Source organism: Lolium perenne, chromosome 6 (assembly GCF_019359855.2).
Source record: "Lolium perenne isolate Kyuss_39 chromosome 6, Kyuss_2.0, whole genome shotgun sequence".
Lineage (NCBI taxonomy): Eukaryota > Viridiplantae > Streptophyta > Magnoliopsida > Poales > Poaceae > Lolium > Lolium perenne.
The window spans coordinates 31,723,855-31,751,047 of record NC_067249.2 but is presented as its reverse complement, the minus strand read 5'-3'; the positions used below and the strand labels follow the sequence as shown (position 1 = coordinate 31,751,047).

Sequence of the window (27,193 nt, the reverse complement as noted above, 5' to 3'; positions counted from 1 at the left end):
GGTTTCGAAGACTTATTAGGATGTGTGCGCTTGCAGTTATCTGAGCGTTATGGCTATGTAAAAATGATAAAAAAATTAATGACAAAAATTATTCCGTTTTGCAGGTTATCTACAAATGTACCAATATTCTCTGCTTGTGGTGGCTTCTTCAGCGGGTGGAGGATCACGATCTCTTTACGGAGACCTGTACACGATTGGAGGCTACGGCGAGGGATAATTTTTTCCAAATGGATGACCGCATAATCTGCGGATTGGTGCTCCTCCTGCGTCTTAGGCGTTTTACATTTTATCGTCACGATATGTATTATTTCGCCTTTTCCTTTATTTCTTAATACTTAGAGAACTTTTAAACCGCTGTAGGCATCAAGCCCGGTGTAATTGCTTGTTCAGTTAATAAAAACGTTCATTATAAAAAAAAACTAAACAAAAGATACTTTGCTGGAGATGACCTAGCTTGAAGAAAAAAAAAAGGAAAAAAAACCCCGAAAAAACGGTGAAGTCCACGGCGCACTAGCACTAGGGCACTAGCAGTAGGCACGACCGCCGCTGTCCACACGGCGCCCCAATCCACCAGTTCCAATCCCCTGGAACAGAACCCCATTTCGTTTCCAGCTCCAAAAAAAAAAGACCTCAAGGTTCGTCCTGTCGCAATCCCCTTGCCAAAAAACCCTACTCGGCCGGCCTCCGCCGCCTCATCCGCCATGGATGCCGCCGCCGCCGGCCAAGGAGAACTCCGAACCTACGCCGATGTCGAGGAGTTCTTCAACAACATGTCGTCGGAGGGCCCGTCAGCGCAGGACCGCATCGATTACATCGTCCCCTACATCATCTCCCTCCTCCCTCCACCCTTCATCCCCGCCCCCGACGCCGCCGACGCCTCCGACTCCGAAGACGAGCACTTCTCTCTCACCTCCTCCTCCGACGACGAAGGGGATGCCGCGGGCGCCGACTGGTCCGCTGTCTTTCTGCCGGCGCAGGGTGACGGCCAGGACCACATCAGCCGCCTCTCCAACGATCTGCTCTCCAACGTCATCTCCCGCCTCCCCACCAAGGAAGCCGCGCGCACCATGGTCCTCTCATCGCGCTGGCGCTGCCTGTGGCCGGCGACCCCACTCCTCGTCGACGACGCCCACCTCAGGTACCCCGGCGAGTCCCGCGAGATCCCCGGCTTCCACGCCGTGCGCGCCATCTCGCGCTGCGTGGCCGCTCACCCGGGCCCCGTCCGCGGCGTGCGCATCACCCGCACCTCCTTCCACCAGCAGGAGTACGCGCTCCAGCGCATGGTCGCCGGTCTCGCCGCCAAGAACGTCCAGGACCTCGTCCTCTTCAACCGCCCCTGGCCGCTCAACATGCCTCTCCCCGACGACATCCTCCGCTGCGCCTCCCTCACCCGCCTCTACCTCGGCGTCTGGCACTTCCCCGACACCGCCGCGCACCGCCCCAACCTCCCCAACCTCCAGGAGCTCGGCATCTTCCACACCATCATCGCCGACAGGGACATTGACGCCTTGCTCGCGCGCTGCCGCAAGCTCAAGATCCTCTCCTTCGCCATGTCCTACAACTCCGACTCGCGCCTCCGCGTCAGGTCCCGCAGCCTCTGCGCCGTGGTTGAATGGAGATGCAGCTTGGAAGAAATCCTCGTCGATGATGCCCCCTGCCTGGAGCGCCTGCTCTTCGACAGCATCGGCGAACGGAGGCTCGTCAAGATTGTCCAGGCGCCCAGGCTCGAGGTCCTCGGGTTCTTGGACCTCCAGCTCCACGAGCTCCAGATTGGCGGCATTGTCATCAAGGTAACTAACTGCGTCTTGTTACTTCTGTGCTCTGCACTTAATTAGCATTCATTACGTGATTGTGCAACCAAATAACTTGTCTCGATGGCAGGCTGGGATGAATGTGAGAGCTAGAGCCATGCTACCAAGTTTGAAGATATTTGCCGTCAAGGTGCGGTTTTTAGATCAGACGGAGGCCAAGATGCTGCCCACTCTGCTCAGATGCTTTCCTTCTCTCGAGACACTTCACGTCATGGTACACAGTTTTTGTGTCATAAGATACTTGTTCATCTGAATAATTGTTTTGTCGATTGAAATTCAAGATGATCACATGGATGTCAACTTATTCAAGCATTTGTATTCACTGCTACGTATTCCAGATTGATAGTGTAGGCACTATTACTTGTAGCTGGGTGCAATTTTAGGATTGATACCCTAAACATTGAAATTGTTTTTTTTGCTCAATTTCAGTCCATTCCTGGGTCAACTGATACCGTGGACCGTGCTGGGTTCTGGGAGTCCCTGGGCTCCTGTGACTGCCTCAGAAGTCACCTCAAGACCTTAGTCCTCCATGGATTCCAGAACCTTAACCAAGAACTGCTGTTCCTCAATTACATTTTGGAGAAGGGTAAGATGCTTAAGACCCTGTGCATTGTTCGCAGTGAGATTGATGACTTTTTAGCGGAGGCATGCCACGTGGTACCGGAGGTAGGCCCGACGTCAGGTTTCATTCTTGAGCGTGGCACGCCATCAGGTGGAAGCAGTGGCAGTGATATTTCTGTTTGCCCCGCCTCCCGCGGCTGGAGCTTTCAGAACGCCATTGACTTCTCAGTGAAGGATCCCTTCTATGCGTCGAGGCATGACGTGACCTGGATTGCTTGTCGTACTGAGGACGAGAGTTTGTGTTTCTGATGATGGTGCTTATGAGGATATGGTACCTGTTACTTCTTCGTCAATTTGTGGTAAACTAATTAAGAAGGTGGACCGAGCCCATGAACGTCTGGAAGCTAGTTTTATCAGTCATGGCACTCTTGATTTTTTTTGGTGAGACTATATGATTCTGGGTTTGGATGTACCTTTGCTTCGGCTTCACGCTGTTTCCGGCCTATTTGGCTTGTAGAAGTCCTTATTACATGCACAATCTATCTCCATTGATATCCTGATGCACTTTGTTCTTCTCCTGCTAGTTGGTAACTTAACCTAGTTCCTGGAATGCAATGTTTGTTACATGTTTGTACCGATCATCCGTTGTCTAAGTTTGGATGAAGAATCTTGTATGAAAGTGATTATTGTGTGGGTAATATTGTTCAGTTGCACGACAAAGCACAAACACAATTTGGTGGTGCTGGCAATTTTTCTGTCACTGTATCCTACATTGCCTCTTTGTCTAAGTTTTGTAATGCTATATGATAGTTATTGTTCAGCTGTGTGGCAAAGTACTGACGCAATTTGATGTGCCCAATTTTTCTGTCACTGTATCCTGTATGCCTCTTTGCGAGATAGTACAAACCGAGCATTTCAAACCTATTCACCCAAGCAAAACAATTTGAGTAATTTTTCTGTAGCTGCTGTATCCTGTATGCCTCTTCGCATGGTACAAAACGAGCAATCCAAACCTATTCGCCCAAGTAAGATAGGATTTCCTTGTACGAGCCGTCGCAAAGGTAGGAGTCCTCTCAAGCATTGCATTGTGCGGAACAATGGACTAGCACCACACTGATATTCTCCCTAGGAGCAAAATTCAGGTTCTTTTTTTTTTGACAAATCTGACCCCGGGGCAAAATTGATGCATGATCTAACCATCCAACCGGTGAAAATATTCCGGAATCTGACCCCTAAGTTTGGCACCAATAAGGATGAACATGAAGTTGCGTAGGTCGGTTCCAAGGAGTTTTGGCAGGAAATGAGTCAAAGGGTTAGAAAAAATGGGCCAAAGGTTTGGCACCAATTGATCTCAGTTTGGTTTCTCCGTTGTGGCGTGGAGTTCACTTCGGCACCTACCATTTTGGCTCCATTCTTGCTGGCGCGGAAGTTTTTTTTTTTTTTTTTTTGAACAAGAGCAGGGTCTAGAAAGACCCCGAAGGATTTCATTGAACATGGGGCAGGTATAGTTTACACAGATGTCCTTTTACATCACTCGCATGAAGAAACATTTTTTTTGAAGAAAGGGTCTCCATCTTTGCAAAAAACACCCTAGCACAAAGGGAAAACAAGCAATCAAGTGCTTGGGTGCCTCCGCCACCGATCACCGGCGATCTCAAGGAGAAGTTACCGAGATTAGAGAGCGGAACGCCTGATAGCCCTATTTCGACGAAGAATCCCCGTCGCTGGCCGTTGAGCTGTCTCCGGGGACAAACCACTTGGAGACAGCACCCCGTCGAGCTCCGAGACAGAGATCCAAGCAAAGCCTCCACGGTGGATGTAGAGATTGGGCCACCCCTGCCGACCAAAGATCACGACAACGAAAATCGCCGTCGAGTTGTCCGCGCGAAGGAGCTTGCAACGCACAACTCCATAGCACCTCACATGCAGACGTAGATGCAGCTCACTGAGAGAAACCACCGCGTCGCCAACTCCCTTCTCGCCACCACGGCAGGGCAGGTAGTACAGCAACCGCGAGCTCCTCCACTTGAAGCAGCTTCGACGCAGAAAACAAGATCCAAACTCCAGATAGAAAAGCGGCGCACCGCCCTACCTCGCCACCACGGCCGGCCTAGAGAGAAGATACAACATACCTTGCTACTCCAGGGGCAGTGCTCCCCCTCGCCACCATGGCCGGTCAGGAGCTCTTCCGCTTCGTAGCCAGAGAGATCATATCTTGGCACCCGCCCTTTTATTGATGCAGGCGGCGTCGCCACTTCCTAGGCCATGCATGCTCCAACCGGGGTGAGCAGCAACCCTAGGACCCCATGGATCTGGCGGACGAGACCCATAGGTCCACCTACTCTACAGGGCATAAGCCGAAAAAACCCTACAAATCTAAGCCCTAAACTACTCCGACGTCTAACCTAGACCAACTCCGGCAAGTTATTTCGGAGGAGAGGTTGTCGGCAGCCCGATGAAAGAGTAAGGACCCTCAAGGTAGGGTCACTGCTAGTAATCATTTGGGCATTATTATTTTTATTTGAACATGGGTGATGATTTGGGTACAAAGGGAACAACCTCTTCTTAAGATTGCTGAATTTTGAACAGTTCAATTTGGTGAGAACCAAGCGTGGCCAAAACCCACCCGTCAAGATCCACGGCCCCAGCGCATCACTGCCCTCCGATTTCTTCCTCCATTCCTCCCCGCAGTACTAGACCCTAGACGGGCCCCTTTCCATTCTCGTGCGGTTTCTTCCCCGTCCGGCTAGATCCCATCGCCACCCAGAATCTCTACTACTTAAAAAGACTCAAGGTTCCTTATTCTGCCAATAGCCCAATACGTTTGGTCGTTTTCGTCGTCCGTCCGTCCCCAGACGTACAAGGAAAAAAATCAGCGCAATCCAGCATGCATCAGCGCAGACAATCAGCTATCAGCCGAGACATACAAGGAAAAAAATCAGCCTAGACATACAAGGAAACCAATCAGCGCAGACGTACAAGGAAACCAATCAGCCCAGCCGTATCCCTATGAATCAGCTGGGCGGAATAGGAAATCATCTCTCCCCTCACGCTGCCGTCTCTTCTCACTCTTACGCTGCCATCTCTTCTCCGATGCCTTCCGTACGGCAACCACCTCGCCGCCCAGTGGTCTGCCGTCTCTTCTCCGACGTCTCTTCTCCGACGTCTGCCTTCTTGGCAAACACTGGTTGCCAACACCGACGCCCCGAGGTCTGCCGCCTCGCCGACGCCCGAGGTCTGCCGCCTCGCCGATGCCCCGTGATAACACTGGTTTCCAACACCGACGCCCCGAGGTCTGCCGGCTCGCCGACGCCCCGTGATCTGCCTCATTGGTCTGCCGCCTCTTCTTTGACGCACAGGTTGGCTCTCCAACCAGTCGAAGACATCGCCTCTTCTTATCCTTCATCTTCATGCTGCATGCAAAAAATCAGTTCTGTAAGAGCTGTGGCACTGTCTACATTCATGAGAGCAAACTTGCACATGTAGATTTAAAAAATTAGAAATCAATTGCTACATGCTATTAGTCTGAAAAATAAACATACATTCAAATTCAGTATACAAGGAATCCACTTGTGGCCCAGCAAACATCGCAAACACATCCACTTGTGCCACTACTTGATTGGTGATAACCACAACAACTCCAAACTGCAACTCAACACTTTTAAAAGCACTTGAGCCAACTATCTAGCATGAACTTAGTGTACTTTGAACGAGTAACGAATTAACAATGCCTTGATTTTTTAGAAAATAAAAAGTGTTTCTTGTCTTTGCAAAAAATATGGTTGTAACTAAAATTACTGCTTTTGTGTGTGCAGTCTGAGAATTTATAAATACATCAAGGTTTCGATTCTACTGTTAAGTGTCATCACCTTATAGTATCATGCCGAAATGAAAAGTAAATGCTTGGATGTGAAAAATGTTATAATAATTACTCACAGCTAATGGTGTGTTTTTCTTAGAGCAGTGATAGTCGAGGCTAAGCTGCAATAAATATCTGCCTCTATGCTTTTCACACTGAAAAAATGGGAATGGAATAATACTCATGTTTCAGAGGGGCAACATCAAACATGTATGACGGGCAGAAAACATATTCTTCTTCTATGCAGGGAGGCAGAAAATAGACTGTTGCTCGCTGAACTTGTGCATTGGCATGTAGTATTTGAGAAGGCAGGAAAGCATGTTCAATGTCTGGCGTTGATCCAGTGATTACTTCAGATAAAGTTTCAATTGTCATACCTGGTGTTTGGTTATCATTGAGTGAGTGGTTATCATTTAGCATTTGCCTGGGGGTGCAAATTTCATAAGCCATCATTAGATCTTGACATTCAATAACAAGTGAAAGCAACAATTTCTTAGTGGTTAAAGCACATTATTTTACCTGCTCAGTCGTTTCATATGAGCCATCATGAAATTGTTTACGAGACAATGCTCCCAGTGATGTAAAAAATGACTGAACCTGCCAAACAAATAGTTAAGTGTTAGAAGGCAACAACTGAATATCACTTTTCAACAATTTTGCACAGATGCACAAATATTTTGGTGGTGCAAATTTTATAGACTCTCACATCAGAGCTCAATAACTTTTCCCATGTCTGATATCTCATGTTTTTAAAAGGCACATGCATGTTTTTAAAATTCAGAGTACTCTAAAATACTTAGAGAAAGTTTGGTCGTAATTGGTCGTCGTCGTCCTTCGTTGCCCACCCGCCTGGGCCAAGCGTTAACATGGGCCGAATGTAATCTCGCCAGGAAATATAAATCACGCTAGGTATGCAATCTCGTCAGGTATGTAATCTCGGCAGGAAAATCTCGCCAGGAAATCTCGCCAGGAAATATAAATCACGCATGAATGGAATCTAAACAGGAAATAAATCAAGAACGACCGATGAATTAGGAAATCTCGCATGGAAATAAACCAAGAACGACCCATGAATCAGGAAACACCCATGACGCATGGTATGAATCAGGAAACACCCATGACGCATGGTATGTAATCCTTCCCAGTAATCACGCATGAATCCTTCCCAGTAATCGTGCGCCTGTAATCACCATTAAAGGACGCAGGTTAAAATTAGGATTCACGCCAGGAAATAAATCACGCCAGGTTAAAGGAATGAACCATCTTACCATAGCTCCAGGCTAAGGTCATCTTCATCTCAGTCGAGTTCATCCATCTTCAGTCGCCATGCTCAGTCAATACACCTTTCACGCCACGCCTCCAAGAGGGTAATGGCACCAAGGTAAGTTCCAGCATCACGTTTTACTCATGTTCTTAGCATCACGTTTTACTCATGTTTCTCCATTTATAATGCAGTCATGTTACATTCTGCAATGTGGAACAATTGCATATCTACAACAGATCCTGGGAGGCAACTGCGAAACTTATTTCTGGTCGAATAAAAAACAATAGAGGAGGTGATCTAATCTACCATGCTATCCTCGTCGACGAAAATGTAAGTATTCCAACAATTATGATATGTGTAAGAGGTGAATAATGAGTTGGCACTTGTTCAAAAAAAAAAAAAATGAGTTGGCACCAAATTTAGGGAACTACCCGTCAACTCCAAATACCTAGCCCTTTATTTCCATTGAATTACTTCAAACATGATTTGTTGGTGTATGAACAGAGGGCACTCAGTTCACCTATAACTCCATGGATACCTTAATGTCTCATGTCTCCAGTAGCTTTAGGTGAACTTGAGCATCACAGTGAATTAATTAATCTAGAGCAGCTCAAGTCTCTCCCTGATTCAGGGGCAGCTTAGCTTAGCATGTGATATATAATTCAGTTAAAGTGTTATAGTGCAAAACAAAATCATGTGTTATATAATTCAGTTAAGCTTCTGTGTTATGACTACTTCCAAGTGTTATGACTACAAATAGCTAATCCTTGCCACGACAAAACTTTTCTAGGCAAGCACACATCAGATGTGAGAAACATCAGAAAGTGCAAGCATGCCAAATGCAACCTGCTCAACATACTTAAACTGAAATTTCTACACAGCACCATGCTATTTGTTTTTGAGAACCCTTGAGCTGGTTATTAGTGCATATTCAGGAATTTTATAAAATCTGCAAGCATGCCAAATAGCACGAATAAAAAACAATAGAGAATTACTCACCTTGTCAATCCTTGATGGCAGACTCGATTTCTGCGGGTGCTAGATTTGCGCCAGGCCGTAGTGGCGAGTTGCTGGAGGCAAGCACACCGGAATAGGTAGGCGCGAGATGGCCGTGGTCAGCACACCAACTCTCACCGCTGACCAAATGCAATTAGCGTAATGCAAACAATAAAGCTCACAGCTAGGAAACAAAATGAAGACAAACAATAAACTGAGCCAAACTAAATCAGGGTTTCTTACCAGAGAACAAAGAAATCAATGCACTTCCTTGTCATGAACCAACCAGCTAATATGGACCAACCAGCTAACATGGAGTATGTATCATGCATTCCTGCAAGCATGCAAGCATGCAAGCAATGATATTAAACGTAAGATTACTATTTGGCGTAGTACCATGCAACAGAGTAGTCTTCATTAACTATACTGAACTCTCGTCCAGTGATCCTAAATTCGAGTCTATCAAACATATAGAGAAAAGGCACATCTTAGAAAATTAAATTACCAATTAATTCACAAAATTTTAATGCTTAATTGCTTATGAGTTGAACAACAAATTTTTTGAGGATCGTTAATACCCACTAATCCAACACAAAATTCGAGTTTCTTGGCCTATTTGTGGAAACCAACAATGCATATACGGCAGGATATCATCAACTAAAATAAACACAAGTTGAAACCCTCAAGTTTCCTGAACACCCCAACCCAATCAAGTAAAACAAACGCATAAGAACTAATAATACAATATCTAAAAAAAAATTGCCAAACGAGCACATCAACAGATATTCAGAGCACTTAGCATGACCGCTTGTGAAAAAACTAACCAAACAATGTTCAGAAGATATAATTGTCTTAAGTGTACTGAGAAGGCAGCAATGAATAATCAGAGCACTAGAAGCATGTCAAAATATGAAAAGACACAATCCAAAATTCCAAACTGTACTAACAAGCGATTGTGCTTTACCAATGAAGAGGCTGCAGAGCTATGAAGCAAAACTGTTAATGGATTCAATAACTAAACCTTCAGACACTTCCCAATCCATAAAACCTGCAAAATAAGAAGTCATCCAAAATTTATAGTGCCTTGAAAGTGAAATTTAGCTTTACAAAATATCTTAGGATAGTGGACATATTACAACACTTGATGGTAAAAGGAAATACTGTCTTATAATAGTGAACAGATTTCAACAAAATCCCATATATTACTGGACAGTTAAATTATGTAAAGCAATAATATTGCTCGTGCAATTGCAGACATATAGCTACTCTGTGCAATTTAGCTACTGTTCACTATTATAAGCACCACCATTTTTTGTCGTCTCTCATCCGAAAATATGCCTCTGTTCACTATTATAAGATGCTTTGAAAGTGAAATTTAGCTTTACAATATCTTAGGATAGTGGACGTATTACAACACTTGATGGTAAAAGGAAATATCAGACTGCTTAGTTGGTTACATGAATAAGCAAGCATGCAACTGCTCACGACCAGTGACAGGTAAGACATGAAATTGAAGTTCATCATCACATACCACAATACTATAATTAACCACGCAGGAACAAAATCTGATACTAAGTTGCACAGATCAATAGGAAAGCAAGCAATCACATGATTAACAGGAAAGCAATCTTCTACTAGATCTTTGAAGCCATGGAATCAATCATACTCAGACCCACGGACCTGAACACAATGCACGCGCATACACCATGGCTGGATGGGAAATTTCGCCGGAGGGAACTGTTCGTACTTGCTCACGCCCGCGGCCGCCCCTGGCTAGAGCTTGCCCAGCCGCGCCATGGCCGAGCTCGCCTTCGCCGCCCTCGAGGAGCTCGCCCGCGCCGCCCCATCGCGGAGCTCGTCGGCGCCAGCATCTCGCCGTGGTCGCCCGCGCCGGCTATGGCGTACCTCGCCCGTGCCGCCCCTGGAGGATCTCTCCCGCGCCGCCCCTAGCTGGCTCGCCCGCTCCGTGCCATGGCCGAGCTCGCCCTCGCAGCCCCTCGAGGAGCTTGCCCGCGATGCCCCGTCGCGGAGCTCGTCTGGCACCTGGCCGTGGTCACCCACTCCGGAGCTTGCCCTCGCCGTCCCTGGTGGTTGGAGGAAACGCGGTGGGGGAATGGGGAATTGAGTGGGAGAGGGAGAGACCGGAGTGGGAGAGAGAGAGAGTGGTTTTTTTTGTTACAAAGCATTTCATGTTACAAAGCGGAGGAGGCACCACTTCCGTGCGAGAGATTTTTTTAGGGTTGTTTTTATTTTACAAAGCGGAGGAGGCACCACTTACTTGCGAATTTACAAAGTATTTTCTATTATATTATACCCCTACACTACCGTGATTCCCTTTATTTATTCGGAACGCGAACTACTCTTTTTTAGATGAACGTGAACTACTTCTCGCATGAGAAAACAAAATGAAGACTTAAATTAATCCTTACTCCCCTAAACTTTAATGACAGCGAGGAGCGTATCCGCCTCGGAACGTTCGACACCACGCACGAGGCGGCGCGGGCCTACGACGCCGTCGCCTGGCGCCTCGGCCGCCCGCGCCAGCAAATGAACTTCAACGACATTTGGACGCGCGAGCAGGAGGAGATGCTCGCGCCGCCATCGCCGGCCGTCACGACCGAGCAGCAGCGGCGCGCTCGCGAGCTCGAGCAGCGCCTGCACGTCGCGGAGCAGGCCGAGCGCCTCCGCCTCGAGTAGGCGCGCGCGTTCCCGGAGGATGTCACCGCCATGGAAGCTTTCTACGCTCAGAAGAAAGAGGAGAAGGCGAAAGCGGCGACAAAGAAGAAGGCCGACCGCGAGAAGCGCCGCGCTGAGTCGGCGGCGAGGAAGGCCGAGAGGGCGGAGAAGGCGGCGCGGATGGCGAGGAGGGCGGAGGAGAAGAAGAGAGGCACCGGACCGTCCACGAACATGCCCACCTCCTCCTCCTCCTTCGAGTGGACGACCACTCCGGTCTCCGACACGACTCCAACTAGCGGATCGTCGGACCACGACTGGGAGGACTCGGAGTAGATTAGTTTAGTTTAATTTAAATAAAATGTGGGTGTTTGTCGAACTTCTAATATATTTCGTAATTTTCAGTTAAAGTTTCGTACTTTATTTGATTCATTTTGAACGATATACAATCAAACTAGCCGGTCGCGTGGCCGCGCGCGCTGTATTTTGCCGCATCCGCCGGAGGGCCAATTTTACCGCCCGTGCACGCGCTGCATTTTGGTGCGTCCGGCGGAGCAAAGTTCGGCCAAACGCGTGCCAACCATTTACAGCGCGGTGGAAGAGAGGTTTAGCACGCCGATTTTTTGAGCGTTTGCTCTTACCCCAAGCAGAAATTTCAAACCCACTTCAACAGTAAAACAAAATGTCAAATGGTTATCCCTGCATAGGAAAACCAAACCTCCATAGCAAATGAGGTATTTGACGTATGCCAAATCAAAAAACCCGCAATGCTTCACCATGCTCATCCTTAGATAAAAACAACATATTTTTCTGAAGGTCAAACTGCATTAAATTGAGACTAACACACTGAATAAATTTGCAAGTGACTAAATTTAGTTTTAAGATAACAATTTGTTTACACAAAATATCAAATGAACAACAAGCAACAGGCAACACAGTGCCTCCCTTATTTATGCAGCTTGCAACAATACGCAGTATATCCCCTTCGTTGTACTCTAACAGTGATATTCTGCAATACAAAAATATAATTAAACAAACTCAACACCAAAAACATGAAAATTGTAAGTACGGGCATTGTTGTGACTATGTATTAAGTTCTTCTATGATACATTTCAACCAACATTCGGTCCTTTTTTTTATTGTCTACACTTTGCTACTCTATGTACCCACCTATAAATCTATTTTCAAAATTTCATATATGATATTTAGATTATATATGTATATTGAGAAATATAATTTGAGGACCCGTAGCAACGCACGGGCATTTGTACTAGTCAATCAAAAACCCGATGAGCCGCGAGCGCGAGGCCAGCGGAGTGGCGGCGACCTCCGCCTCGCCCTCGCAGCGGGGGGACGGCGCCGACGCGGGGCTGGAGAGGACGGCCGAAGCGGTGGAGGAGCTGTACCGCCTCCGCGACACCTTCTTCCCCCGGGACCCCGCCGAGAAGCCCGCCGCGCTCCGCGCCCGCGCCGACGCCGCCCTCGCCGTACTAGACTCCCTCCCTCCCGGTACATCTCCCTCTCCCAACCCTCCAGTCCCCCTCTATTCCTTTGGTTGGCATTGATTCCTCCATCGGTAATCGATAGCTGACGACAGGTAAAACGGATTGGACGATTTTCAGCAATCAGAATCAGCCAATACGTAGTACATGCTTTGGGGTCTGTCCCACTTCTCTACTGTCTAGGCTCTAGTTGTCTAGCCGGTGTTACTGTGCAATTCAGTAGTAACTAAGTTGGGTGTCAGTGTCTGTTCGATATGCAATGCCGACGCGTGGGACACATGCTTTTTTTCCGCAAGAGTTCTATGTACTCTTGTACTATCCGTGTCTGAAAAATGGGCTGATAACTCAAGCTCAGAAACAACTATACAAGTCACGTACATAGTAACTGTGAGTCAGTCACTCTCCTTGTTGTGATTAGGTGTGAAAATGGATTGAACACAGGTGATAGTGTCTTATATACCATGTTTGTTTTCGGGCATACTCCGCAGACCTTGTTGAGAATATGGCCTACTCTTCTGCCTAATCGAACTTCAAACAAGAGAGTTATGGTCTCTAGAACATAGAACTGCTTATGTATATCTGGATAGCTGAGCCTGTATTCGCAGTTGACGGACTTATGTATATGTTTCTGTATATGCAATATCCAGCAAGTATATGAGCTGATAGGGTCGATATTTGAAAGTGGTCTGGATCGTTCAAAAACAATTCAAGTGTTTTCACCCCTAGTTGTGATTACATGTGCATTTTGTTTATCCTCATCATTTGTCAACTTCCTCACCCTTTCTAGCAAAGTTCGCGTTATGATTTTCTCGACACTAAGTTTTAGTTTGTTATACCTCCAGAGCAAAGGAAATCGCCACAACAGCGCGCTGTTTGTGAGTTCTTGAGGGGGAAAATACTGGTCGTCTTCCCTGAGTATAACAAGGAGGCCGAAGATCATTTATCGAAAGCAGTATGTAGCTGAAGACTAGACCATTTCTTGTATACGTTTTCCTCTTGTCTAGAAACTTAAAACAACTGCTGTTGCTACTGGACACATTAGGTAAAGCTGAATCCATCTCTTGTAGATGCATGGCTATGTTTGGGCAACTGCATCTTACTTCAGATAAGACGAACATGCATAGCATCTCACATGATATCCAACCAAAACCCTAACCCTAAACTTGCTGATCAGTCTGCACCCAATTTTCATATTCTGGGTTGCTTACCTTGGTGCGGCCCTTGCCGTCACTATCCTCGACGGTGATCGTGTCCGCCGGCGCCTTGTTGGTTCCATCAAGGAAACCCATCAGGCGAGCCCCTCTGATGGCGAGGAGGACTTGCGTCTCCCATAGCAGGAAGTTGTCCCGCGTCAGCTTCTCCGATGTGCCTTGCGATGGAAGGGGGTTGCTCATGGCGGCGCTAGAGGAGGAGTTCATTGCTAGGGTTTAGATGTGTTTTTGGAAGGGTGGCTCTGATACCATGTGATAATTTGCGTTGAACGATGCCCTTTGTCTCGGGATCGGTTTCGTGTTATATAGGCCGTAACATTGGCAGGATTTACATTGAGTTTGTTTACAACTTGGGGAGGAGATAAAGGAGATTTGGACTGATCCTTATAAACCGAATCAGCCCATATACAAACTACTAACAACCTCTATCTCTAAACATGTTACGGTAACAACTATCCTTCACAATGGCCAGTAATGATTTCTCAGAAAAGCATCTAGAATCGGTCCATGTCCAAAGCCTCACGGTAAAAAGAAACGTACTGTCAGCACTAGGGCCCTAGTCAGAACGACATGGCCATGATTTCGGCGCTATGCCCAGGAGGACGCATCACATCACACATGCAACAGTGCGCGTGAAGTAAATGCAGCTGAGAACCTAGGCTTATTTTCTCCTTTGCGCGCTTGATTGCCCAGGAAACAAAAGAAGGTTGATGAGAAGTATGCATAGAAAAATACATGAGCAGCTTTTAGAAAAATACAAATTGCTCAAAAATGGCAAGACAAGGAACGGAAGCATCAGTGTAGATATTAGGGCCTATTCCAGTCAGATTCTGAATTCCTTGTGTTTGTGCACTGCGAAGTGAGTAAGTCTTGTGCTCTTACATTTTTTGAAGTTAACTTCCTTTTCTATTCGAAGAGCTTTAGCCTTAAACAGAAACTTTTTTATTCCTATGGAAATTATATTTATACTCGCAAAAGAAAGTTCAGAAAACTTTGGGTCGATGGAAGTAACGAGGCGCGTTGAATCCGCGTCCAGCACGTACGTACCCTATCCCTGGGCAGGCAGGCAGGCAGAGACACCACGAGGCCTTGCTAGTTCATCCCTTGGTCCTGGCCGCTATCTGCCCACGAGTCCACGACCTACCAGCGGATACTAGTAGAGTGCACAGTCAAGTCCACGAACCCAAAAGAGGAAGACTTGAGAAAATAATTGTGGCAGGCAAGTACGCGGCGCAGCATGCAGGAGGAGGCCTACTCGCCCGCCAGCCGAAAAAAGAGGAGCGAAAGAAACGCAAAGCAGCGCAGGGCTGGGTTCCGTCTGGTTCAGGAGTCAGGACGGACGTAGAAAAAGAGGGTTGTGAGTGGTGTACAGTGCGGGGAGCGCAGGACAGACCTGGTGCTGGCCTACTGCTTCCACACTGCCTCCGGTGCAGCGCAGCGCAGGGCAGGACGGACGTACTCCAGAAAAAGAGGCGGCGAAGCTGCTTTGGACGCGGGCCGAGGCGGGGGCGCGGTGGTAATTTCGCGCGGCCGGCGTTCGGAGCTGCTGCGCCACTCTGACAGGGACACAGGCTCGATCTTCGCTTCGCTGCCAAGGAACCAGCAGGGCCGGGACCAGTAATGCTAACCAGAGCTCATCAGACCGGCAGACGCCGCAGCGGGAGACCAGGGACAGGAGCGGCAAAGCGGAAAAGGTGAATCCACCTCGGGCGACCCACGCAGGCCGGACAGCAGCCCTTCAGCAGCATCGAGGACTGCCCTGTCACCTCGCGGCATGGCTCACCCCACTGCTGCACGTTACCGGACGAGCCGGCCGAGCGGGAAGACAGGGAGAAGCCGTCGTCAGCGCCCACGCAGGCCGCGACTGCGCTCCACTGCTGCACTGTCACCTCGCGGCATGGCTCACCCCACTGCTGCACGCTACCGGACGAGCCGGCCGAGCGGGAAGACAGGGAGAAGCCGTCGTCAGCGCCCACGCAGGCCGCGACTGCGCTCCATCCACGCCGCAAGACTCCAAGGGGAAACGGACAACGGAGCCGATCGAGGAGCAAGCAAAATCAGAGCGCCGGGGCCCCGCCTCGTGTTGAAGTGTAGCTGCAGATATTCAGTTAACTGTTGTTGTATGTAACGATCCTATGTAACTAGCTGACCGGGTCTGTAGGTAGTTTAGATGTAGCACATTTGTAGCTAAGTAGTAATTTTTCTGTAGCTGTATCCTGTATGCATCTTCGCATGATACAAAACGAGCAATCCAAACCTATTCGCCCAAGTAAGATAGGATTTCCTTGTACGAGCCATTTGTTGCCAAGCTAGGAGACCTCTCAAGCATTGCATTGTGCGGAACAATGAATCTTCCAAGGTGTGCGATAGCACCCTAGCATCACACTGATGTGTCATCCGCCATCCAGCGAAACTATTTCAGAATCTAAGAGCATCCCCACTCGTTTGGCGCCCAAATCCGGCGAAATTTTCGTCCGGATTCGAGGAAGATTTGGCGTGGGGAGGCCCATTTTCCCAGCCGCGAGCCCAGGATAGATGCAACGTAATACGACGAATTCAGACAAAATAGGCGAATTTGTTCAAACATAAGCGAAATTTAATGATATTTAACATATAGAGGCGAGTTCGTACATAAATAGGCCGAATTCGTACATATATTTGAATTCGGCGATTGGCAAACTAATACTAAAACTAAAAGCGGCCTCCTACATACCGAAATGGCGGTAGAAGGTCGTGTAGTCGCCGCCGTCGTCGTCGTTGCTGGAGCCGGCGTCGTCCTGGGGCGGCGGCGCCTCGTACCAGCGGCTCGTGCCCTGGCCAGCGTCGCCGGCGCGTGGAGGCGATGGCGGTAGATATCGTCGTCGCCGCTCTCCTCGAGCTTGATCACCTCCCCGGGCGCGGCGTTCCGCGAGGACGACGGTGCGGCGCGGCGCGGGCGGCGAGTTGTCGCGCGGCGGCGATCCAACATTCGCCGCCGGCCGCTGCTCGCCTCGGCGCTCCCGCCGCGCTCGGACCACTCCGGCGCGGCGTCGATGGGGAGGCTGTTGTCGGCGGGCACCAGGTCATTCGCCGACACGGCGATCGCCTCCGCCACCGCGGCGTCCTCCGCGCGCTTCGCCTCCTCCTCGGCGAGCTGGTTGGCGGCGGCCGCGGCGGCCTCATTCTTCGCCGTCTTCCTCTTCCGCCCGCGTTGCGGCGAGGAGGGCTGGTCGCGGATGACGAGCGCGACGCCGTCGCGCCCTCGCGGTCGGCGGTGGAGACGCCGGCTCCTTCTTCACGGTGGCCGGAGACGGCCACTCCTTCTTGACGGTGGCCGGCGTCGACCCGCCGGACCTAGACGCCGACCTCGAGCCCGACGACGAAGAGGACAACGCCATCCTCCTCGGTATCCAGGAACTACCGTGCCGGCGCGACACGGTGAGCCGCCACCGGCGGCGGCATCCCCAGTGATGGGGAGTTCCGTCCTCGATGTGCGCGAGCACATTCTCGAGGGTGCGGTTGGGCGCGCTCCACCATCGGCGGCGGCCGGCAGCCGTTGTTCCTTGCCGGAGGAGGAGGAGGGCCGTCGTAAGCGGCGAGTTCGCGTTCGTACCTTCGCCGGAAGAACGCGATCCACGCTTCGTGGTTGTCGGGGAAGAAGCGCGGATCCGCGCGCTGCTCGTCACTCTCGTCGATCGCCTCCCTGAGTGCGCCGCCACCGGTTGGCGGCGGCGGGATCGGCACGCCGCCCGCGTCAGCCTCCAGCCTCCTGACGCGCGGAAGTCCGGCGGCGCAGGGTAGCCCGCCGCGTGCAGGAGTCGCCCCTCCCATTGGTGGAGAGAGCGGCGGCCGAAGCCGTTGTTGGCCGCACCGTCGTTCGCCATTGCTGGTTCCTTCGAGTTCGGGGATGATTTGGGGGAAGACGAGCGAGGAGGTGAATGCGGGGCAGCCGGGGTAGTTCGGCGATAAATAGCGGTAGGCGCGCATGAAACCGAGGCGACGGCATTAACTCGCCGCGTGGAAGCTACGCGTCCGGCGAATGCTGATCGGCGGCAGGCTTTTACAGCGCGCGGAAGACGATGCGATGAGGACGACGATCAGTGTCTCTCGCCGACAAGTTGGGGCCACCAGACGCGCGGGAACGTTTCGCGCGCTTTCGTTTCGTCCGGAGTCCCCGAGCGCTCCCCGGGGGGGCTGGGGATGGCGTGGGCTCGCCGGATGGATGAAGGGCCAAATCCGGACGAAAACGAGGAACCGGGGGCGCGACTGGGCCGAATTTCGCCGTCCGGATGGGAAAAACGTCGCTCGGGGGCCTCGTCGGGGGGACGAGTGGAGATGCTCTAACCCCTAAATTCGGCGCCAATGAGGATGAAGCCGAAGTTGCACAGGCCGGCGTCAAGTAGTTTCGGCAGAAAATGAGTCAAAGGGTTAGAAAAATGGGTCAAAGGTTTTCCTCTTTAGTTTTCAGCACTGAACTTGTAGCCTATTTTCCTTTCTTTTGTTTTCTTGCTCCGTTTTTGAGCTTTAAACCTAGCCTTTGCCAAAAACCTGGTTTCGGTGATGAAAATGGAACCGGGGCTCTCCCTTCTGGGAGTCCTCTTGATCGAGAAAACATGAGTCAAAGGTTTCACTTTGGTTTTTCCGTTGTGGCGTGGAGTTCAGTTCGGCGCCTTGCACTATTTTAGCTCCATTTTTGCTAGCGCTATAGAGGTCGATTTTCAAAATAGTTTCGTCGATGAGAAATGAGTTTTGCCAAGGATTCAAATCTGCCAAAAAAAAACAACTAATTCAGTCCCTTCGGTTTGGCCTCCCGGTGAAACAACCTCAATTCTGATTGAACAATTCAATTTGGCAAGACCAAAACGTGGCCAAAAGCCACCCGTCAAGATCCACGGCCCCAGCGCATCACTAGTTCACTACCCTCCGATTTTCTTCCTCCATCCCTCCCCACAGTACTAGACGTACCCCTCGTGCGGTTTCTTCCCCGGCCGGCTAGATCCCATCGCCACCCGTCAAGATCCACGGCCCACATCACTGCCCTCCGATTTCTTCCTCCATCCCTCCCCAGAGCGTGCGGTTTCTTCCCCGGCTAGATCCCATCGCCACCAAGAATCAATCAAACACCGATGAGCCGCGAGCGCGAGGCCAGCGGAGTGGCGGCGACCTCCGCCTCGCCCTCGCAGCGGGGGGAGGGCGCCGGAGGGGCGGACGCGGGGCTGGAGAGCACGGCCGAAGCGGTGGAGGAGCTGTACCGCCTCCGCGACACGTTCTTCCCCCGCGACCCCGCCGAGAAGCCCGCCGCGCTCCGCGCCCGCGCCGACGCCGCCCTCGCCATCCTAGACTCCCTCCCTCCTGGTACATCTCCGTCTCCCAACCCGCCAGTCTCCCTCTGTTCCTTTGCTTGCCTTTGGTTCCTCCATCGGTAATCGATAGCTGACGACAGTGAGCTGTGCACGGGCAAAACGGATTTTAGACGATTTTCACCAATCGGAATCAGCTAATACGTAGTACATGCTTTGGGGGCTGGCTCAGTTGCCTGTCCCACTTCTCTACTGTTTAGGCTCTCGCTGTCTAGCCAGTGTTACTGTTGCTGTTCAATTCAGTAGTAACTAAGTTGGGTGTCAGTGTCTGCTGGACATGCAATGCCGACGCCTGGGACACATGAGAAACAACTAAACAAGTCACATACATGGTAACTGTGAGTCTGTCACTTTTCTTGTTGTGATTAGGTGTGAAAATGAATTGAACACGGGCGATAGTGTCTTTACCATGTTTGGTTTCGGGCATACTGCCTAGACCTTGTTGAGAATATGGCATACTCTTCTGCCTAATCGAACTTCAAACAAGAAAGTTATGGTCTCTAGAACGTAGAAGTGCTTTCACCCCTGGATAGCTGAGCCTGTATTCGTAGTTGACGGACTTATGTATATGTTTCTGTATATGCAATATCCAGCAAATATATGAGCTGATAGGGTTGATATTTGAAAGTGGTCTGGATCATTCAAAAACAATTCAAGTGTTTTCACCCCTAGTTGTGATTATATGTGCATTTTGTTTATATCATTTGTCAACTTCCTCACCCTTTTTGGCAAAGTTCACGTTATGCTTTTTCCGACACTAAGTTTTAGTTTGTTATAAATCCAGAGCAAAGGAAATCACCACAACAGCGTGCTGTTTGTGAATTCTTGAGGGGGAAAATACTGGATGTCTTCCCTGAGTATAACAAGGAGGCCGAAGATCATCTATCGAAAGCAGTATGTAGCCGAAGACTAGACCATTTCTTGTATGCGTTTTCTCTCTTGTCTAGATACTTAAACAACTGCTGTTGCTACTGGACACATTAGGTAAAGCTGAATCCATCTCTTGTAGATGCATGGCTATGTTTGGGCAACTGCATCTGGAAGAAGGGGGATCTGGCTTCAGCAAAGAATTGCTTTGTATTAGCACTGAAAAAGGTAAGTCTCAACCTTGAACAAGTTTTTGTACGTTTCCAGATTTATCCAGCATAATTTCGTTTGGCAGGGCGCAGATAAGAAAATACTATGCCAACTCTCCATGCTTGAAAGAAGTATGGCTCAAGGTGAGGATGCCCTCTATCATATAGCACCTCTTCAGTTGATGGTTTCTTAAAGTCTCCATATTGCAGATGGATTATTATCAGTTATAACTAGTCTCATACTTGCATACTTCATTTATTTTTGTATTTAAGGACAAACATCTGCTAATATGGGATAAAACAATCAAGTGAACCAAATATTTACTCATTTCATCTTTCATCTTTACTTGGCGGAAACAGCCTCTTGCAAAAATTGCAAGGAAAGGCTGCATACAATGGCCCAATGTGGTCCGACCCTTCCCCGGACCCTGCACAAAGCAGGAGCTTCATGCACCGGGCTGCCTTTTTTGATATTTACTTGGATGTGCAACACCAAGTTACTAACAATGTACTCGTGGCTTTCTCGGAGCATTGACCATCAATTGTAGTGCTAATATTCTAGATACCATCAAGTGTTGGGTATCAGTACACCATCATTTTCAAGGACAGTGATATGTGCAAAGCTTGGAAATAGGCTGTGAGCTTTAGAGCAAGACCAGCACTCCTGGCCTTGGTTTATCTTGTACATTATTCTCCGTTTGAACTCTATGCCGGCATGATTGACCAGGTCAATCTTTAATACTGTTTCCGTTGTGGGCTGAATGAGCTTAATTGCTGATAATATAGTTGCAGTCATGTTTGACCGCTTAACGGGTACTGTATACTGTATAAAATTGACCAGTTGACTAGGGATCATCTAAAACGAGAGAGCGCAAGGGAGGCCGGGACAAGCAGGAGGAAGCCTGGCTGCTTAGTGGGGTTAAGCAATCTTTCTGAGGCGAAGGTTGCCCCTTGCAGCTAAGGTAGTTGTGCATGTTGAGTGCTCTTATTACAGATATAATATACTTGAGTAGCGCTGTGATGCTATCTCCCGAAGTGAAAGGCACAAATCCTGAAACCGCGTTGTTAGCAATGGTGATGTTATTGTTGGTGTTGCGGACAGTTAGTGGGTGTGTTCCTATGTGCGCCGTGTTGCTCGGCCTTGTCTGTTCTTTGGATTGCTTTAGACCTCGGTCTAGCTAGGTAGTTTGCCCGTTATTGAGCTTTTGCTTTGTTTCCTGCATAGACCAAGCTGTTGTGGTTTTCGGACCTAGTTGCCCTTATTGTGATTGATTTTATTTTGAGCTTGAAATTATAATGTATGTTTCTAGCCTTCTGAATTTCCGATGGAGATGATTTTCAGCTGATTTGTGCTATGTCTTATTCCTCCCGTGGGTGTTCAGGGAGGTCTCTTGCGCCCCTCAACACTAAAAAATTTACTATGTATTGTTGATTAGAATTGCTTCACAAGTAATTTGCATAATATCTTCATGTTGGGCCTCCATCTAGTGGATGCTTTAATGCTCAACTGCTGTTGTAAAAATGACAAAATGTCTTTCTTCAAATTTTTTTGGTTGCATTTTTTCGAGCTTGCTGCATCACTTATTTGTGTTCGCCTTTTCAGGTAGTGAAGATCAAAAGTTGTTGGTGGAAGAGAGCATTAATCATGCAAAAGAAGCTGTAATGCTGGACATAAAAGATGGCAACTGTTGGTGTAAGAGTTCATTTGTTCTATTGTTGTTGCCTATATTCCTTCTCTTCAGCATCTGCCTTTTCTTTTGAAACATTAAGGCATGGATCAGAAGCTTCTGTTCTAGGTGGGAGTTCTCATTTGACCTTTCTAAATGAAGCAGCTCTTAACCTAAATTAAGAAATAAAGCAAACAGGTTGCAGCTCCTGCCATTACTATTTTTTGTATGTAAATATCAAACAAGCTGAATAAGAGAAGGAAGTGGGATTTGGTGATGTCAGAATTTACACCTATTTTTATCTTTTTAGAATAAATGACTACTAGTATCAAAAGAAACATAAAATGCACGATCTGTTGCTGTATGAATATGCTGCAGCTGTTTTGATCTAAGGCCTACTGAAGTCGAGGCTAGTATTTCTAAGCCATGACATACATTGTTCTTGCATGTGCCTTATTCTTTTCTGAATGAACATAAGATTGAGTATTCAGAGGTTTATTTTAGATTTGTACCCAAGATATTCAAGTTCAACAAAATTGTTCACTTTCCTTTTCTGTTAGATAATCTGGGAAATGCATATCTCACAAGCTTTTTTGTGAGTGGGGCCTGGGATCACACTCAACTTCATCATTCAGTCAAAGCATATCAGAATGCTGTAAGTTGTGCATTTTTTACATTTAATTATGTTAGCGCATTAGTTTGGAAATCATGGAGACTAAGGGATGGATCATTTTTGTGTAGTTTTCCGTTCTTTTCTTATGTGAACCTTCCAGTTATATTTTGGGGTGTACTTTTGCTTACTCTATTTCCAGGAGAAGGATGAAACTACGAAATTGAATCCAGACCTCTATTATAACTCTGCCACCGTGAGTACCCCAGATAATTAATTTGGTAGCAAAATCAGTTAACTTTGACCAAGAATTTCATCATTTGCGTAATAAATATTATATTGGTTCTTTTCCAGGCTAACAAATATTTAGAGAATTACGAAAGAGCCCTTAGTGGTTTTGAAGCTGCGGCTTTAAAGGACCCTGACCTTGGTGCTGATACAGAAGTTCAGAAGATCACCAGTCTCCTTGATAAGCTTGTGAATGCAATGAAGGTAACTTTTGTATATCTAAGTATGTGGACTGCAGAGTTTTAACATGTATTAGCAGAAACAACTTCACTGAGCCTTATTTGAACTTAATCTAAAACAGATAAAACTTGATCTTTAATGGCCGTGCACAACTGGAGATCCTTCTAAGTCATCTATTTCATTAGATTAAGCAAACTACATGAAATGAGAGGAATCGGCATTAATATATTTCTACAACTGTAGTGATATGAGAACTAGCTTTTTCCCCTGTAAAGCTGAGAGTCATATATGTAATTCTAACAGCATCAAAATGAAACCCCATGCCTACAGCTGAAGTATACAACATTGAAGTGCTTGTGTTCAGTGTAGAATTTTGATTTGCTCATGTGATGAATACTTCTATTACCTTTGTAAAAAACTTTTATAGAATGGTCAATCTGTAGACACCCTCTCTTTAATGTGTAACTCCTTATGATATGACACATATGCTCAATCATTTTATGATTCAGTCATCATTTGCTCAAATAATTGTTCTGATTATAATAAATTTTCTTCAGGGATATGGCATACTGTTTAATTTTCTGTTTATAATATATTTATTTTTCAGGGACAACTACGATCCAAGCGATTAGCATCATTGGTGTCTTCTTTGGATGAAGTCAACTGTAATACTCCCATTAACAATGCAAGTGTTGAAATTGTATGAGTTCTTTAATTATTCTTTTCTAACATATACCTTTTCATCTTTCCTTCTCATCATAGTAAAATCATCCCACAAGAAAGCAACCATAAGCATTCTATCAGAGGGTTTAAACAAGATGGTTGCTGTTTTGGGAAAAGTTGTGCTTTTGATAAGACATGACGATGTTGCTCCACTGTAAGTTCCTTCAATCCGTCATATTCAATAAGTGTGTCTTGCATGCTTCATTATGACTTGTTTCTTTCGTTTCTCACTTGATTGTGCTGCTTTGAACTATATACAAATATATTCTAAAAAGTGTCATGGAACAATGTACTGCTGGAAGAATTATTAACTATCATGAAAGACGGAATTTGAAAGATATGATGCATGCTGCTATGGTCCATCCTCCAAGGATCTACTTTTGGTTGGGAAAATAGTGTGTTTAACTGACATGAAAGAAATAGAAACTGGGACTTCTTTCTGTGGTTTATTGCTAACTCAATTCAGATAAATTAAAAAATTCCAGCAAATTGTTCACCCCTCGCCGGAAGCTGTGTTTGCTCTTTTTCTGCCTGAAATTGATTTTGAAACATTGAGCCAAATTGAATGTAAACTTGAATATAAAAATTGCTCTGTGATGCATGAAGTACTTTTTAAGTTAAACAGGGTCGTCTGTAAAGTTCTCAAGTTAGTTTTACGACCATAGATTTGTCAGTTATTTGTTAATAGGAATTTGCAAAATATTGGTCAATGTGGTGTTAGCTTGCCTGGTAGAAACCAGGATTTATGCATACCCGTGGTTTTACTCAGAATCTTCGATCCTGATTGTATTTTATTGCAATAGTGCATAGAGTATGGTCACCTGAGCATACACCAGAATACTATGCCTGAACAGATTAAGTAAACAAACCATTTGTCTTTTTGCTGAACTGCAAAGCCAGAATTTTTTCCTATTAGCAACCGAGGATCTTGTAACATATTTCCAGAACAGTGTTGCTAAAAGATATGTCTACTTGGTTACCGAATTTGACGCACAATGTAATCAGGTAGATGAATACAGCGTTGTTCCTTTACAGAGTGCATACTTAAAATATAAAAGACACTGCCACATCTTTTTTCTCCTGTTACCTCATATGCTTTGCAATTTGTATTATCCACTTCAATGGGACAACCTTATGATTTTTCAGGTATTATTTAACGTGCGACTCAGATCAGTCTTATTTTATACTATCAGTTTATGGGCTACGAAATGAAGCAGTAAGATCCTTTAGTACCTGGTTATTTTTTGAAAATGATGATACTGCATTATGTGTTTCTTGCTTATTTATATTATCTTTGGGATAAATGGTTTGGTACCACCAAGGGTTCTGGTTCAGTTTAATACCATGAAAACCTAGACAGTTATGTGGCATATGGTTTCGTCTCTCTTTTCATACTATTTGGTTAAAAGGAAACTGGTTATATTTGAATAAACATATATAGATATGGAAAACCCATGATTACAGCTAGATATGGAAAACCCCATGATTGAAAAGGCAACTAGTTTTATTCAAATCAACATTTAAAATGATGTACATCTAAATCCCACTCCCTGGTAACCGGAAGTAACCACTAATCACAATGGAACTAGTACATCTTCAAATTCTAAATCACCTGTTTTTTTTCTTCTAGTTTTGGCGGGCTTCTTGCAGGAGTAGTGACCTGATCTTTTTTTTTTCCTTTGGAAACTCAGTATATTAAAGCGTCACTCCAACATCTGGATTCAAATGTATAAACAGTGAATCCAATACCAGGATAGCGAACAGGTTCTCCAACATCAGGATTTTGTATTCCTCAGCTTGTCTGGGCTCTACCTGTTCCACCATTAATTTCCATTATATCTTTGAAGTACTACTCTACAATGCCATACTAGTCAAGCAATTTGTTTCTCAGGTTTAAGATATTACTGGGTTTATTAGAAAAAAAACGATGTCTGTTAGTGTTGGCACAGTGGTGTCTTATGCTCCATGTGGCAATGGCTTCTGCGATGTCTGATATACCTGCTAATATTAACCTTTGCGCAACAGATTAAAGAAGGTGACCGGGTGGCACTGTTGGAACCATACTACAGAATCCTGAATATACCATGGAAAGAGCAGGTATGCCTTTGATACCAGTCTTCTTCTACGTCTTTTTGCATTTCGTTACTTCAGACCATCCAAGTAACCGTCTTTAAGAACCTATAGACTGTTTTTCTTTTCCTTTCCTTTCTTAGAGTTTTTTTTTTTTTACTTTTGAACATTTGATATTTTCACCACGGCTAAGAAGTATAAAAATACATCTGTTTTGGAAAAGATGAGGAATAGATAGAGGATGTCAATTAGGCGCAGAACAGGATCTTTTTCTGAAAACAGCCTGTTTTTTTTTCCTTTTATTTTCCTAACCAGACTTTATCGGTTTCATTTCACTTCTTTTTTGGACAATTAGTTTCTTGTACCGTAGAATGTTTATTGCGGTCATAGTATCAGGCTCTATTAAACCTCTCACGCTTGGCAATAACTTGCATCTTCTTTTATTTGATGTCAAGCAGCACTACCAGTTCAAAACGATTCGGGTGGACTTCCCTGAACAAATTCTTATCAACGAGAAGGCACCAGCTCCAAATCATGTGATCCGCGCTTCAATCCATGCACAGAATAAACCATGACTGTCGGCCAACGCATGGATTCTTGTTCTCCATTTTTTCTGTAGTATTAGACATGTGTGCTTGCATCCATGTGGAGCTCTGTCAGCGAATGAATATTTTTTGCTTGGTGTGGTATCCATTGATGTGGAGGCTTGTTATGTGTAATGCCATGTAAATACCATATTAGTGTGTTCCTGTCTTGCATTGTAGTACATTGTAAACCATCTAATGCCCTATAAGGTGATGAGCTTGTACCTTGACCTGGGTAATTTTGGTCGTGGCTGCGGGCCTGCGGTGCTGGAATTGTTCAAACCGGCAGGTAGTCCGACTTGGCTTTCTGGCATGTGCTCAAGTGCACCGGATTGCATTCAGCTAAAGGCAACTAGTTTTATTCAAATCAACATTTAAAATGATGTACATCTAAATCCCACTCCCTGGTAACCGGAAGTAACCACTAATCACAATGGAACTAGTACATCTTCAAATTCTAAATCACCTGTTTTTTTTCTTCTAGTTTTGGCGGGCTTCTTGCAGGAGTAGTGACCTGATCTTTTTTTTTTCCTTTGGAAACTCAGTATATTAAAGCGTCACTCCAACATCTGGATTCAAATGTATAAACAGTGAATCCAATACCAGGATAGCGAACAGGTTCTCCAACATCAGGATTTTGTATTCCTCAGCTTGTCTGGGCTCTACCTGTTCCACCATTAATTTCCATTATATCTTTGAAGTACTACTCTACAATGCCATACTAGTCAAGCAATTTGTTTCTCAGGTTTAAGATATTACTGGGTTTATTAGAAAAAAAA

The 27,193-nt window shown here is 46.5% G+C and overlaps 3 protein-coding genes and 1 long non-coding RNA gene across 5 annotated transcripts; 3 read left to right on the top strand and 1 right to left on the bottom strand.

The window, feature by feature from the left end:
• Positions 1-579: 579 nt before the first annotated feature.
• LOC127308401 (F-box/FBD/LRR-repeat protein At1g13570) lies at positions 580-3,104 on the top strand. The gene is made up of 3 exons (XM_051339208.2): positions 580-1,790; positions 1,882-2,025; positions 2,241-3,104. Exons 1-3 carry the CDS (start codon positions 702-704, stop codon positions 2,679-2,681), a joined length of 1,674 nt encoding a protein of 557 aa, XP_051195168.1. The 5' UTR covers positions 580-701; the 3' UTR covers positions 2,682-3,104.
• A 2,416-nt stretch (positions 3,105-5,520) lies between these two features.
• LOC127308405 (uncharacterized) lies at positions 5,521-10,305 on the bottom strand. 2 transcript variants are annotated; one of them, XR_011746616.1, is made up of 8 exons: positions 10,172-10,305; positions 9,456-9,539; positions 8,735-8,825; positions 8,495-8,631; positions 6,751-6,828; positions 6,609-6,655; positions 5,915-6,017; positions 5,521-5,785 (listed from the first exon to the last, which is right to left on the bottom strand). It is a non-coding gene; the product is annotated as an uncharacterized lncRNA (long non-coding RNA). The 2 variants fall into 2 exon arrangements; XR_011746615.1 differs by lacking the exon at positions 5,915-6,017.
• Positions 10,306-12,444: 2,139 nt separating this feature from the next.
• On the top strand, positions 12,445-15,971 carry LOC139832336 (uncharacterized). The gene is made up of 4 exons (XM_071822073.1): positions 12,445-12,673; positions 13,509-13,618; positions 13,709-13,789; positions 15,600-15,971. Exons 1-4 carry the CDS (start codon positions 12,454-12,456, stop codon positions 15,969-15,971), a joined length of 783 nt encoding a protein of 260 aa, XP_071678174.1. The 5' UTR covers positions 12,445-12,453.
• A 2,920-nt stretch (positions 15,972-18,891) lies between these two features.
• Positions 18,892-26,640, top strand: LOC127308407 (uncharacterized). The gene is made up of 13 exons (XM_051339210.2): positions 18,892-19,211; positions 20,001-20,110; positions 20,201-20,311; positions 20,379-20,436; positions 21,896-21,985; positions 22,520-22,614; positions 22,772-22,825; positions 22,924-23,061; positions 23,645-23,702; positions 23,800-23,914; positions 24,907-24,976; positions 25,786-25,857; positions 26,289-26,640. The coding sequence occupies exons 1-13, from the start codon at positions 18,983-18,985 to the stop codon at positions 26,403-26,405; spliced, it is 1,317 nt and encodes a 438-aa protein (XP_051195170.1). The 5' UTR covers positions 18,892-18,982; the 3' UTR covers positions 26,406-26,640.
• The last annotated feature ends 553 nt before the right edge of the window (positions 26,641-27,193 follow it).